Source organism: Crinia signifera, chromosome 6, assembly GCF_055691185.1.
Source record: "Crinia signifera chromosome 6, ASM5569118v1, whole genome shotgun sequence".
NCBI classification, from domain to species: Eukaryota; Metazoa; Chordata; class Amphibia; order Anura; family Myobatrachidae; genus Crinia; species Crinia signifera.
This window is the reverse complement of record NC_139222.1, coordinates 80,720,536-80,734,035: the sequence shown is the minus strand read 5'-3', so window position 1 is coordinate 80,734,035 and position 13,500 is coordinate 80,720,536. Positions and strand designations below refer to the sequence as shown.

Below are 13,500 nucleotides of genomic sequence, written 5' to 3'. Positions count from 1 at the left end.
AGAGTCAGCGGCGGCAGATGCTGGGGACCTGCAGGGGGGGGGGGGGGGGGGGGGGCGGGCATGGTAAGCTGTCAAATAGGCAGCGGGAGCTGGAGAGCCGGGCAGGGGACACAGAGGCAGCGCGCGGGGGTACGCAGGTGAACCGACAAGGGAGCTGGGCAGGAGGATCGGGAACTCACTCTGCAAGGGAGGAAAAATAAAAAACCATTACAAATGAATGGGCAGCCAGTGATTGGCTGAGAGCTCTCTCAGCCAATCAGCAATTGGCTGAGAGATCTCTCAGCCAATCAGCAATTGGCTGAGAGAGCTCTCAGCCAATCACTGGCTGCCCATTCATTTGTATTGGTTTGCAGCTGCAGAGTGAGTCCCCGATCCTCCTGCCCAGCTCCCTCGTCGGTTCACCGGCGTACCCCCGCACGCTGTCTCTGTGTCCCCTGCCCGGGAGACCGCGCTCGCTATAAACATGCAACAGGTGTGAATAAATAAAACATTTATTTTAAACACGAATAAATCTAAAATATCCTAAGATAAATCATATATCTGTTTAAAAGTGCAGGAGAACTTGTATTAGGAGAGATGCTAATCTCCAGACCAGGGAGCTCCAGATGGAAAGAGGTGCTCTACCTGGTGTGCTTGGAAGTATGTCCTGTGGTTCCTGACTCTCCTTCTCTCCCAATGGCTGAAAAGTAATGCTGCGTCGAGGGAGATGCACAGGGGGAGGGGATATCCAGGAGGGTCCACCCTTCGGGAGAGGGGGGCACGTTTTTCAGGAGCCTCCCAGCCCTTCCGGGAGGGTAGGCATCCCTGGTCTTATATAAAGATATGCAGGGGAAGGACATGGACTATTGGTGCATACACACTATACAATTAGCTCCCTGAGCAAACGACATAGTATATACACACTGAACTAAATCATTACCAATATTGTTCATTGATGTCACAGTCATTGATAATATAGTAAACATTTGACTTCTTGTCAGACAATGGAGGATATCATTAATGACCTACAGGAGTGCGCGCATCATTAAGGATATGGGGCCAATTTTTGGGCCACAGCCGCTCCGCCAGGCGGTCCGGAGGCCTGTATTGTCCTGACCCTGGGCCCAATTCAGACCTGATCGCAGCCCTAGCGCTAATCGGAGGACAATGAATGCACATTATCCGCAGTGCTGAGCCATCTGTGTGGCCACAACAAGCGACGGCCTATGATGGCAGGTCTATGCTGGCTTAATGACAGCTGCCCATTGTTTGTGGGCGGCATCCCAGCATTTGTACATCACCGCATGGTGCCCAAATCAATTTCCATCCCCCACCATTGTGCCGCTGTAGTTTTCACAATGTCTCCACAGTTTAAGAGATTGCGCACTGGCACTTGCACATATGCTCATATCCAAAAAAACTTACGATTTGCCATCTTTACAGATTTTCAAATCATGTGAATTAGACCCATAGGGCATACACACACACACTAGACTATATGCATTGTATATGCTTAATGATATTGTTATCATCATAGGTGAATCTAAAGGGTGGTCCGGGGGTTCACCGGACCAACCATTAGACTGCCCGGCCATTATGCAAATCTAAATATATATTCCCTGCCGCGATGGCCACGGGAGGGCTGCGCGCATGCCCGACTGCACGCAGCTCCTCCTACGGTCCTTTGAAAGGTGCGAGTGCTGGGCAGCGGCTCCCTCCATCACCTCACCGTCCGTACCTCCTCCACATGCTGCCGCGGCTGTGTGTGTGCAGCAGCCAGCAGCAGCGCGCCCAGCGCAAGCGGGTCCGGGTCTGTGTGACTGCAGCAGAGACGCGGCGGCGGGGATCATCATTGACAGTCCCAGTGAGTGACTCCTCCTGAGACTTCCTGACCGAGGCAGCTGACCAGGGCCGGCACCTGGAGGGCGGCAGTTCGCCCCTCACCCCCAGTGAACTGTGGAAAAAACTTGCGCCCCGGCGTCCCTGCAGTGCTGCTGGAGCGGTCAGGGGTGTCCGTGCTGCAGGGGTACCTGCGGCGCCGTCATGTGTATAAAGCTGGCTGCGGCCGGCGGGGTCCCTGTAGTGAATAGAAAATAACTAGCGCTATGCGCGCGGCGGCGCGGGAAGCGCTAGCTATTTTCTATTCACTACAGGGACCCCGCCGGCCGCAGCCAGCTTTATACACATGACGGCGCCGCAGTTACCCCTACGGCACGGACACCCCTGACCGCTCCAGCAGCACTGCAGGGACGCCGGGGCGCAAGTTTTTTCAACAGGAACCACCCCCCCTTCCCTCGGCACCGGGGCGCCCCCACCCCGACTCGCCTGGGGTGCTCTGGTGCCTTGCACCGGCCCTGCAGCTGACTAATACCTGCATGCATTATTAATAGAAGCCAGTGCTACTGCCGCATACTATTGTACAGTATTACAAACAATTATTCACTTTGTAGCTCCTTACCATGGGTCCTCAAACTGCGGCCCTCCAGATGTGGTGAAACTACAAATCCCAGCATGCCTTGCCACAGTTTTGCTATAAGGGAGTGTTAAAACTGTTGCAAGGCATGCTGGGATTTGTAGTTTCACAACATCTGGAGGGCCGCAGTTTGAGGACCCATGTGACCTTAGCTGTAACGTATTCATTTCAGGATAAGAGCAAATATCCAAAATTGAAATATATTTGACATTAATATAGTAACTTTGTCATAACATTTAGTTTGTTTTGTAATCACAACAGAAAGAAAATAACATAAATACAGAAACAAATCAATGTGTATTATTTACATTTATTGAAAGGAAGAAGAAAAGCCTCTAACCATGTAATTATCTCCTGTGGGAAATGCAATAATTATATATTGCACATGCAAAACTGTTGTTGCTTCGCTCCGATAGTTACAAAAGCACACATAATGTACTGTAATGTATATCAGCTAATTGTGTAATGGTTATAATAAAACTATAGATCAGGAACTACAGATGGAGCCGGCTTTGTCTTTGCAGGGGCTGGCAAAACTATCACCAGCCCCCAGCTCCCACCAGGGGGCGCGCACCCCTAAGACGCTCACGCGCCCCATGGCAATGGAGCTCCCCGCTGACATCTGCGCCTCCATCGCCGACAGTCCCCCTCACCGACCGCCCCCCCCCCCCACCCCCCCCTAACCCTGCCCGCCTCTGTGAAGCAGAGATGGGCAGGATGCCGCTTCCCAGCCGCAGAGAGACTGGGATGGGCGTGCGCGTGAGAAGCATGCAAGTCCCAGTTTAATGGAGTCCCTGTCCACCGGCGCTCGCCAGAGGGGACGTTCTGGTGGGTGCCGGGCAAAGATGACAGGGACATCATCTGTACAATGCAAGATAGTCAGAGTAACTTAATGCTGGGCAATAATTTAGGGTCATGGTATGGGTCGAGTCAATAGGTTAACGTGCACAAAATCAACATATACAAGATGTCAACATGAAAATGGTCGGTACTTGTGTAGTTTCGCTCGCCCACGCTGCGGGCTCGGTGGCTCGCTGCGCTCGCCACGCTATTTAAAATCAACTCCATGCCAACATGGATAGTGGAGGTATGAACTATCCATGTTGGCATGGAGTTAGATTACTTTTTTGGACATATTTTGTGGCGAGCGTAGAACCCGGAAGTAGCACGGCGCCATGCTGGCGCCGTGAAACTACACAAGTACCAAATGGTCGACCCATGAAAAGGAACATGGATGGCAAAGTATTACAAAAAAATAAAATCTCATATCAACCTATGGATGTTGACTTTGCCATGTTGACCTTTTGCTTGTGTCCACCTTTTGTCTAAGTGGACCTTGTGTATGTCGATCATATGGCATTTACCTATTGACTGGATACCATATTTGTAATAGTGTGTAAGTTAGTATGGTGCATAGGGGCAGATGTATTAGGCTTGGTAAAGTGATAACGTGGAAGGTGATAACACATCCAATCAGCTTTGTTTGAAAAATTACAGTTGGGAGTTGATTGGCTGGTGTGTTATCACCTTCCACTTTATCACTTTACCAGGCTTAATGCATCTGCCCTATATCTCCGTATGTTATGCATCAAATAGGTTTTACATTGCTACCACCTAATGCAGCAGGTTCCTTGATGCCTGCTGTGATCAGGAATGACCTCCTCATTTTTATAACTAATGGAGAACTCTGAACCCTTAGGTACAGAATTGGAGGAGGGGGGGGGGCAGATGTTGAAGTGACCCGCCATAAACCAGATTGCTAGTACTATGAAACAAAAAAAAAAAAAATTTTCTTAGACACAAATGGTTTGTTATCAGCAAATATTGTTTTCAAGAATGTCTTACTGATATGACAGACAAGATATAGGAATATGAATAAGGCATCATGATCAGACAATCAGGGTTAGTTTAGTTGCCTGCAGCTGAGCAATGTACTTGTCATAAATTGTGTCAGGAAGAGGCTATGGGGGAAATTTACTAAGCTGGGAGTTCTATTCCAAATGGGATGTTGCTATGTAGATACTTTCTATTATCATCTAGAAAAAGCTAAATAATACCCCCTTTTCACTAGTAAAAAATGGAAGCGCGACTCCAACCCAGGTAGTTACCTGGGTTGGACCCGGGATACTCCAGGGGCAGTGGAAACGGGTAACCCGGCTCGATGCGACCTGGGTCCCATTCACTGCAATGTAAAGGCACCAGTGGGAGATGCTCTCATCTCCCAGCGCTGCCCAGGCCCCACCTCCTGATGACGTCAACCGCCTCAACTTTATGCCGGGATGAGAGACTAGTGGCAAAGGGCCAGCAAGTCGGGTCACACCTGGGTACAAAAATCCAGGGTGTGACCTGGCTTTTCTAGTGTAAAAGGAATATAACTAAGAAGTAGATTCTGTTTGGTTGCCCATAGCAACATACCATGTGAACTAGTAAAATCCCCCCTATGTGTGCTTAAGTTCATTCTAAAGAGAATGCCGTTTATTCCATGGAAGGTCCTGTCATCTGTTATTTTGCAGGGTCGGGCCTGCTTTGGTCCTCTCTGTCTGGTGCATTTATCTGAAGAACTTCTGCAGTACCAATGTGCTCTGTAAGACAGTAAATTCAATAGTTAGATTCTGGTTGTCTACATTGACTTGTATTAGAGTGTGTGTCATTTGCGTTGTGAGATTTGTATGTCCTTTACATACAGTATATGTCAATGAGCCTAAAACAAAAGTCAAAATACTTTTAAATTATATTATACTGTATTTTACTATACTGTAAACATAATTAAAATATTAAATTTTATAATAAAACCTTATTTAAAACTGCAAATTTGGAAAACATGTCTGAAATCTCTGCCTTTTCCAAGATATTGGATTGCTTGGTAAGTATTGTTAACCGAGAAAGCTGAAAACCATTAGCTGGTGCTTTACTGATGTCTTCAATAACTGGGTATCTAAGTTTCATTCCTTCTGAGAAGTGTTGGGAATGGGTGTAGGATGATGTGCTGACAATCACAGTCTACATCATACTGACATGAAAATATGGTCATAATGCCAACATTGACCATGTAGACATTCATTATGTATAAAGTGATGCTATACTGATTAGCTGAACATATTATGCTGGTGTTCCATCGGTAACTTGCCTGCTCCTGACTGCTGCATTGGCTTCTGAGTCACAGTGGTCATGTCCAGGTCATATCTGCAGCTCCACCGTTCAGCGGGTATTCATTGACTCCCCTTAATTCCTGATTCCTACCCTATCCATCTAGTGCCCAGCCCCAGGAGCCTCATTGATAATGGTGATACCCTGTGTGCCGAATGTGTGTGCTGGTAAAATGAGGTGTAGCTTTCTGGGTAAGGGGCATGTTCGCTTGAGTACAGGGCGTAGACTCGTGACCCGAATCCTCATTTAGTCACCTGGGGGGTTTGAGGTGTGAGCTGCCCCAAAGACCAGTGTAAGTTACATTGCTGGCTCCTAGTGACAGGAGCCATAAGCTACACATCATTTCATAGTGCAGCACCCAGCTGAAGTCACTGAATAGGAGGCAGCACTTTGATGTCCCGCCTCAGCGGTGGATAGTGCGAATGTGACTGTAAGGAATGAAGAAAGAGTTGAACCTGGGTCATCACCTACCAAGTCACTCAGTTATTCTCGAATTTCATCCAACTTCATGCTAACATTTGACTGAGGCGTGGTATTATCTGAGGACAAAAGAGATCCCTAGACATCCTGCCGAGATAGGGCAAATTCCTCCTTTGAATATAGTACTTCTTGTCATTACATATACATTTTCAAAATGAGGGGAAAAGAGTGTAGAGTGATGAAAGTGAGCTTTTGGACAATGTATAAAAGTTTTGGGAGAAACAACATTTTAATGACATTTATACATCCTATCCATGAGAAACTATGGGGATTATTTACTAAGATGGGAGTTTTATTGAAGATAGGATTTACCTGCCATGTTTACATAGCTAAAGCTCCAGGTTTAAAGGACAGAAATATTCAATTATACTGCAATGTTAGTACATGGCTAATGCATGTTTACCAATAGAGACCCAGTTCCGATGTGTAGTTTAGGCTGGGCATTAAGCCACAGAGGGTGCATTTAATTCAGATTTCTTTTATGTGCAGCCCCTAAGATGAACATACATTTCAATATTGGATTTATGTTACATGGTGTGGTCTCCATACTGGTAAGTACAGGATCCAGACTATGGGTCAACACACACACAAAAGGTCAATATGGTAAAAGGTAGGCAACAGTTTTCCCTGATTTTTCTTCATTATTAGAACCGTATCCTACTTTACCATCAACGTGGGCTACGATTGGGAATGGAGAAGTATGCATCATGAGTATGAGTCCTGTGATAGACACTTGGCCTAAAGCATGGCAAGCGAAGAGTGAGGGTCCAAGTACTCAGGTGTTGACATTGACACCAAAGAAAGTTAAAAACTCATGTCAACCTTTTCTGTGTCTACCTTTTTGCTTGTATCAACCTTTTTCGACCTTGTGCATGTTGAGCTTTGGGGGTGACCTAGACAATGTAGATCCTATGACCCCCGCTTTCTGTACACCCCCTACTGTACATTGATTCGCTGTGTAATGGCAGTTTGCAGAGCAGATCTTGTCAGATAGAGAAATGTAAGTGCTTATGTTAGTTCAACTTCTGACACAATCATTATTTTCAGTAAATTTGTTGTGACTCCGGCATTATAGTTTCTCTAAAATGTATTGTTAATTTATTCATGTTACCTGGTTTGTCCTCTTCAAGAATAGGCTCTGGCTTTTTTTGGAGAGATCTACAATAATACAAGTAATAGAAAAAAAAAACCACAGATATTATTTCTTATGTATTAAACGTGCATAGGTATTTCTGACAAAATATTTATGATTGGATAGAGGTGATCTAACAGTCCAGCCATGCACAGATGATCTCATCAGTGGTGTAACTCCCAGAGACATTGGAGGCACTGGCTGGGCTCTAGCTGTTAGAGGGGCACCAAGACTGTGTCACTCATTTTAAAATGATTTTCTACACTCCAGACTGCTGTCCAAGTTCACAAATCCCCTATGCAACCGCCTTCAACTATAAAGTCTTACACTGTGTGATAACAGATCTAAGTGTGTACTGTATATAATGAGCTACATCTCTGCTGTTATGTTACAGAAGCTTGGAAAATTATAATTGTGAGTTTGTTCAATCCTGTCATTTTTAAGACACAATCTGTAGAAAGTAAGGTAGAAGCTAATTGGCTGGTAATTTGTGTCTAAAATATTCTGGGCAAGATTCTCTAAGCTTCAAAAGTGATAAAATAGAGAGTGATAAACAGCCAGCCAATCAGCTCCTGTCTGATATTTTTCAAACACAGTCTGTGACATGGCAGACAAGAGCTGATGGCTGTTTATCAATCACTCTCTATTTTATCACTTTTGAAGCTTAGAGAATCTGGCCCTATGTCTCTGAGTTTTGATAAAACCTCCCCTCCAGGCTTTATTCATGATCATTTGCATCCTTCACCTGAAACTAATGGTTCCATATCATCACAATTAGCTTCCAAAAGGAATCTTTAGTCTCTCAGACGTACATTGGCAGATCACTGGCACTTCATCACGTGCAACTCTGAGCCACTGGCTGGACACCACCCTCTAATTTTGTCGTCTAATGTGACTTTTAGGTGGAATGTCATTGATATTTATTGGTCAATTCAAATTAACAGCAGTGTCCAGTTATCCATTATCTCAATGCCTCTGAGGGGCAGATTTATTAAACTCGGTGATGTGAAAAAGTGTCTGGTTTTTAGCACCGGCTAACTGTGAAGTTACAGGCTTGGTTTGAAAAATGACAGGTAGGAGCTGATTGGCCGGTGATAAAAACCAGACACTTTATCACTTCACCGAGCTTAATAAATCTACCCCTGATTTTCCTGCACATATCATCGAGGTACAAGGAAAAAGACAGATGAAGACTAGAGATACGCAGTTCAGCTTTGCATTTTGGTGATCCAAGGACAACTGAGGACCTGCTTCAGGTTTGTAAGTAAAGCAAAAAGAAAGCATCTGGCCAAAAGGAAGTTGCCTGGCAGGTGGGGCAGTCAGTATTTACCCTGCACAGAAATACATAACATCTTCCATATTTTACTCCTCTTATAGGGCCTGATTTTAATTTGCTCCTCTCTTGCGCACAGAGACACTTACTGCTGATGTATCACATTCGTAGCTGTTACACTGCTGTCCCGGACCCGCCGGGACAGACAGTGTAGACGAGTGCCGGGGGAGACGTTGGGGGCGTCGCGCAGCAACGCCCCTAGCTTCCGTCCCCACGGCATCGTCAGCAGGCATCGGGGCGTTGCCGGGCAACGTCCCCGAGCGTCTCCGTCGGCGTGCCGGCGCGCTGACGTCATGCGCCCGGCAGCGCGGCGCACGTCAGCGTCAGCGGGGATTTCGAATAAAGAGCCGGCGTCTGCCCAGGACAGGCGCCGGTTATAGCTTTTGCACCTCAGGGTCTCAAGTGTTCCTGGTTCCCACCTATCCTCTACTCCTGGTTCCTGTGCCCAGTCGTCCTGCGTCCTGTCGTTGATTCCCAGCCGTGTCCTCCGTTTTGTCTCCTGTTCTCCTGGTGTCCGTGTGTTGTCCAGTTGTCCGTATCCTGGTTCCCGCTGCCGTTGCCTCCTCGGTGCACAGATAAGTGGGGTCTACCCCCAGACTGCCCTTACTCGTATCTTGATATTGATATAACACCTCTGTGTATTGTTACACCTGTTTGGAATAGTATTGTGTTACATCTTTACGTATTGTTACGTCTACCCTGTTTGCTACAGAGCAAGGGTGACCTCGCCTTCTTGGGTTAGTTAGTTATCCCCTTGTTCATCCTTGACATTGGTGGCAGCGTTGTCAACCCTTAAGACCTGGTGGCATCGGGGGCGGAGCCTGACTAACGGGCTCTGTCGAACGCGGCTATTATAGGCGAAGCCTAGCACTAGCCGCCAATCTCATTCGGTGACAACGGAGTCAGGGTTGGCGAGGACACCCGGGTATCATAACATTATAACCGGCCAAACCACACTCTGAGACTGTTTGTTGCCCCTACAGCTCAGAGGTTCGGTAGTCGTGGGGAAACCCAATCATGGATCCGTCACAACAGGCTGCTGCCCACTCTCTTGCAGGACAGATGCACACGCTGACGCAGAAATTGCAAGAGCTCACCCTACGGGTAAACTCACACGAGCAACGGTCTCAGTCTAGCTCCTCCTCCGGTGGGGGTCTGGAGCCCAGGTTAAATCTCCCTGACCATTTTTCAGGTGACCGGTCTCTGTTTTTTAATTTTAAACAGTCATGCAGGCTTTATTTCAAATTACGCCCAGGGTCTTCCGGTTCTGAGGCTCAACGGGTAGGAATGGTTATATCACTCCTGCAGGGAGATCCTCAGTCTTGGGCCTTCGGCCTTCCTGATGGTGCTGAGGCTCTCTCTTCAGTGGATGCATTTTTCTCAGCTATGGGGTTATTATATGATGACCCGGACCGGGCGGCCTCGGCTGAGTCAAATCTTAGGGCCTTGCGTCAAGGGCAGGACACAGCTGAGGCATACTGTACCAAGTTCAGACGTTGGGCTATTGATTCTGGCTGGAACGACCCAGCGCTTTGTAGTCAGTTTCGGATTGGTCTATCCGAATCCCTTAAGGATGCATTAGTGCAGTACCCCACTCCCAAAGACATAGATGGGATCATGCAGTTAGCCATTAAGGTGGATAGGAGATTTCGGGAGCGGCAGAGGGAGAGACGGTCTAGAGTGTTGCCTTCCTCATCTGCAGACGAGTCTACCGAGGTACCCGGAGACGAGCCTATGCAATTGGGGGCCACTCGACTATCTTCCTCCGAAAAGAACCGCCGACGTCTCAAGGGCCTCTGTTTGTATTGTGGGGGTCCCGGTCACCTTGCTGTTGCTTGTCCGCTGAAGGCGGGAAAAGACAGGGCCTAAGTGATACTTGGGGGGTTCACTTGGGCCTGTCGAGCTTTTCTCCCTCAGATTCCGTATTAATTCAGGTATCAGTCTCTGTTACCGACCGTTCTTGGAACGGATCTGCCTTTGTGGATTGTGGGGCGGCCGGTAACTTCATGGATGAAGGCCTGGTGCAACAATTGGGCCTCATGCCCATACCCTTGGCCAATCACGTCTCTGTATGTGGGTTGGATGGCCGTCCACTGTCCAAAGGCGGTATATCTTTTAGGACTCCCTCCCTTCGTCTGTCGGTGGGGGCTCTTCACTCCGAAGATATCACCTTTCTTATTTTTCACTGTCCTCTCACTCCTATAGTCCTGGGACTGCCCTGGTTGAAAACACAACCCTGAATTTAATTGGGAAACTGGTGAGATCACTCGGTGGGGAGGGTCCTGTTCGGATGTTTGTCTCACTCTCCCTCTCCGTGTGATGCACCCTGACCTTCAAGCTCTCCCTCCTCAGTACCGTGATTTTTCAGATGTTTTTTCTAAAAAGGAAGCCAACACCTTGCCTCCTCATCGCCCCTTTGATTGTGCCATTGATTTAGTGTCTAATGCTAGACTTCCTAAGGGTCGTTTATATGCGTTATCCGCACCTGAGTCCCAAGCCGTGGACCTCTACATTAAAGAAAGCCTTGAAAAGGGGTTCATTCGGCCCTCAAAATCACCGGTAGGGGCGGAGTTTTTCTTTGTAGAGAAGAAAGATGGGTCTTTACGGCCCTGTATTGATTACAGAGCCCTTAACAAAATTACGGTAAAAAATTCCTACCCATTACCCCTCATCTCCGTATTATTTGACCAGATTCGGGAGGCAGTGATTTTTTCCAAAATAGACCTCAGGGGGGCCTACAACTTAATCAGAATTAAAAGTGGTGATGAGTGGAAGACCGCGTTTAATACCCACTCGGGGCATTTTGAGTATCTTGTGATGCCTTTTGGTCTAGCTAATGCCCCGGCAGTCTTCCAAGACTTTATTAATGAAGTCCTTCGACCGTTTTTAGGGGGTTTTGCCGTAGTTTACTTGGACGACATTCTCATTTTTTCCAAATCTCTTCCTGAACATCGGCAGCACGTCCGCCTGGTGCTGCAGAAGCTACGGGAGAATCATCTATATGCCAAGTTGGAAAAATGTGAATTCGAAGTGTCACAAGTGACTTTCTTAGGGTATATTATTTCCCCTCAAGGTTTCTCCATGGATCCATCTAAGGTTCAGGCCATTCAATCCTGGGCTCGCCCAACCACGCTCAAGGCCATTCAGCGATTTCTTGGTTTTTCCAACTACTATCGCAAATTTATCCACTCCTTTTCGGACATCGTGGCCCCCATAGTGGACTTGACTCGGAAAGGGGCTGACCCAGGACAATGGTCTCAACTGGCGATGGATTCTTTTGAAAAATTAAAGAAGGCGTTTTGCTCAGCCCCAATTCTGCACCACCCAGATCCCAGGCTACCCTTTTTAATCGAAGTCGACGCCTCTGATGTGGGTGCTGGAGCAGTCCTGTCTCAGAAGGGGCCACAGGATCTAAAGATTCATCCCTGTGCTTACTTCTCCCGCAAATTCTCTCCAGCCGAGAGAAATTATGATGTAGGCAATCGTGAGTTATTGGCCATCAAATGGGCGTTTGAGGAGTGGCGTCACTGGCTTGAGGGAGCTCAGCATACCATCACCGTGATCACCGATCACAAGAATCTCTCTTATATTGAGTCCGCCAAACGCCTCAATCCACGACAGGCTCGGTGGGCACTCTTTTTCACCAGATTCCGGTTTATCATCACCTTTAGGCCAGGTTCTAAGAACGTGAAGGCGGATGCCCTCTCCCGCAGTTTTCAGACTTTCCAGGGGTCTGAGGTGAAAGCATCTCCCATCGTCCCTTGCTCGGTAATCATGGCGGGCCTGACCCAAGATTTAGCCACCTTAGTTATTGCTGCCCAAGCGTCGGCTCCTCAACAGACCCCACAGGACCGTTTATTTATTCCCCAGAAATTACGGGAGGCGGTTCTCAGGGACTTTCACTCGGCAAAAAGCTCCGGGCATCCAGGTATTGCCAAAACTTTTGAACAGTTAGCCAGGACTGTTTGGTGGCCCTCTATGAGGCAAGATGTCGACAGATTTGTGGCCTCATGTCTGGTCTGTGCGCGACACAAATCGTCTCGACAGTCTCCGATTGGGCCGCTGTTTCCCTTGTCCATTCCTAAAAAACCATGGTCCCATATTTCTATGGACTTTATCGTTGACCTGCCTCCGTCTAGCAAGTTCACCACCATCTGGGTTACGGTGGATAGATTTTCCAAAATGGCTCACTTTACTCCATTACATGGGCTCCCTACTGCTAAAATCCTAGCGAATTTATTCATCACCAACATCTTTAGGCTTCACGGACTCCCGGTTGATATTGTCTCGGATAGAGGTTCCCAGTTCGTGGCCAGGTTTTGGAGACAGTTTTGTGCAGCCTTAGGGATTCAGGTCAGTCTCTCCTCTGGTTACCACCCGCAGTCGAATGGACAGACCGAGAGGGTCAACCAGGTTTTGGAACAATACCTCCGCTGTTTCGTTTCAAAGTGCCAGGACAATTGGGCTGAGCTTATTCCATTAGCGGAGTTCGCATACAATAACTCTTATCATACAGCTATCAAGAGCTCTCCTTTTTTCTGCAACTCAGGTTTTCACCCCAAATGTAGTTCATTCATGCCCCCGGATGATCCGTCAAGATCCTCGTCCACTGTCTCGTTTTTTAGGAAAGCCTGGTAGAATGTACACATAGCCCTTAGACAATCCTCGGCCCGGTCTAAGATTTTCTTTGATAGGCACAGAAGACCGTGTCTCTTTAAAGTGGGTCAGAGAGTATGGTTATCCACACGCCATATTAGACTTCGACAGCAATGCCCCAAGCTGGGTCCCAGGTTTATCGGTCCATTTCCGATTATCGGACAAATCAACCCGGTGGCATTCAGACTTCAGCTTCCCAGGTCTCTGCGCATCAATAATGTCTTTCATTGTTCCCTGCTCAAACCTGTCGTCGGAACCCTTCCATCCAGCTCTACACGTACTCAAAGACCTGTCTTGGTT

General features: G+C 47.5%; 1 protein-coding gene across 2 annotated transcripts in view; it reads right to left on the bottom strand.

Moving 5' to 3' along the window:
* Positions 1 to 2,746: 2,746 nt before the first annotated feature.
* LOC146007741 (protein TBATA-like) overlaps positions 2,747 to 13,500 on the bottom strand; it is a 52,256-nt gene continuing 41,502 nt past the window's right edge. For both annotated transcript variants that reach the window (XM_083146324.1, XM_083146325.1), the window contains 2 exons: positions 7,191 to 7,237; positions 2,747 to 5,034 (listed from right to left, as the gene is read on the bottom strand). In XM_083146324.1, coding sequence (XP_083002450.1) covers positions 4,955 to 5,034; positions 7,191 to 7,237 — 127 coding nt within the window. In that variant the 3' untranslated portion in view covers positions 2,747 to 4,954. The remainder of the gene's footprint in view (positions 5,035 to 7,190; positions 7,238 to 13,500) is intronic.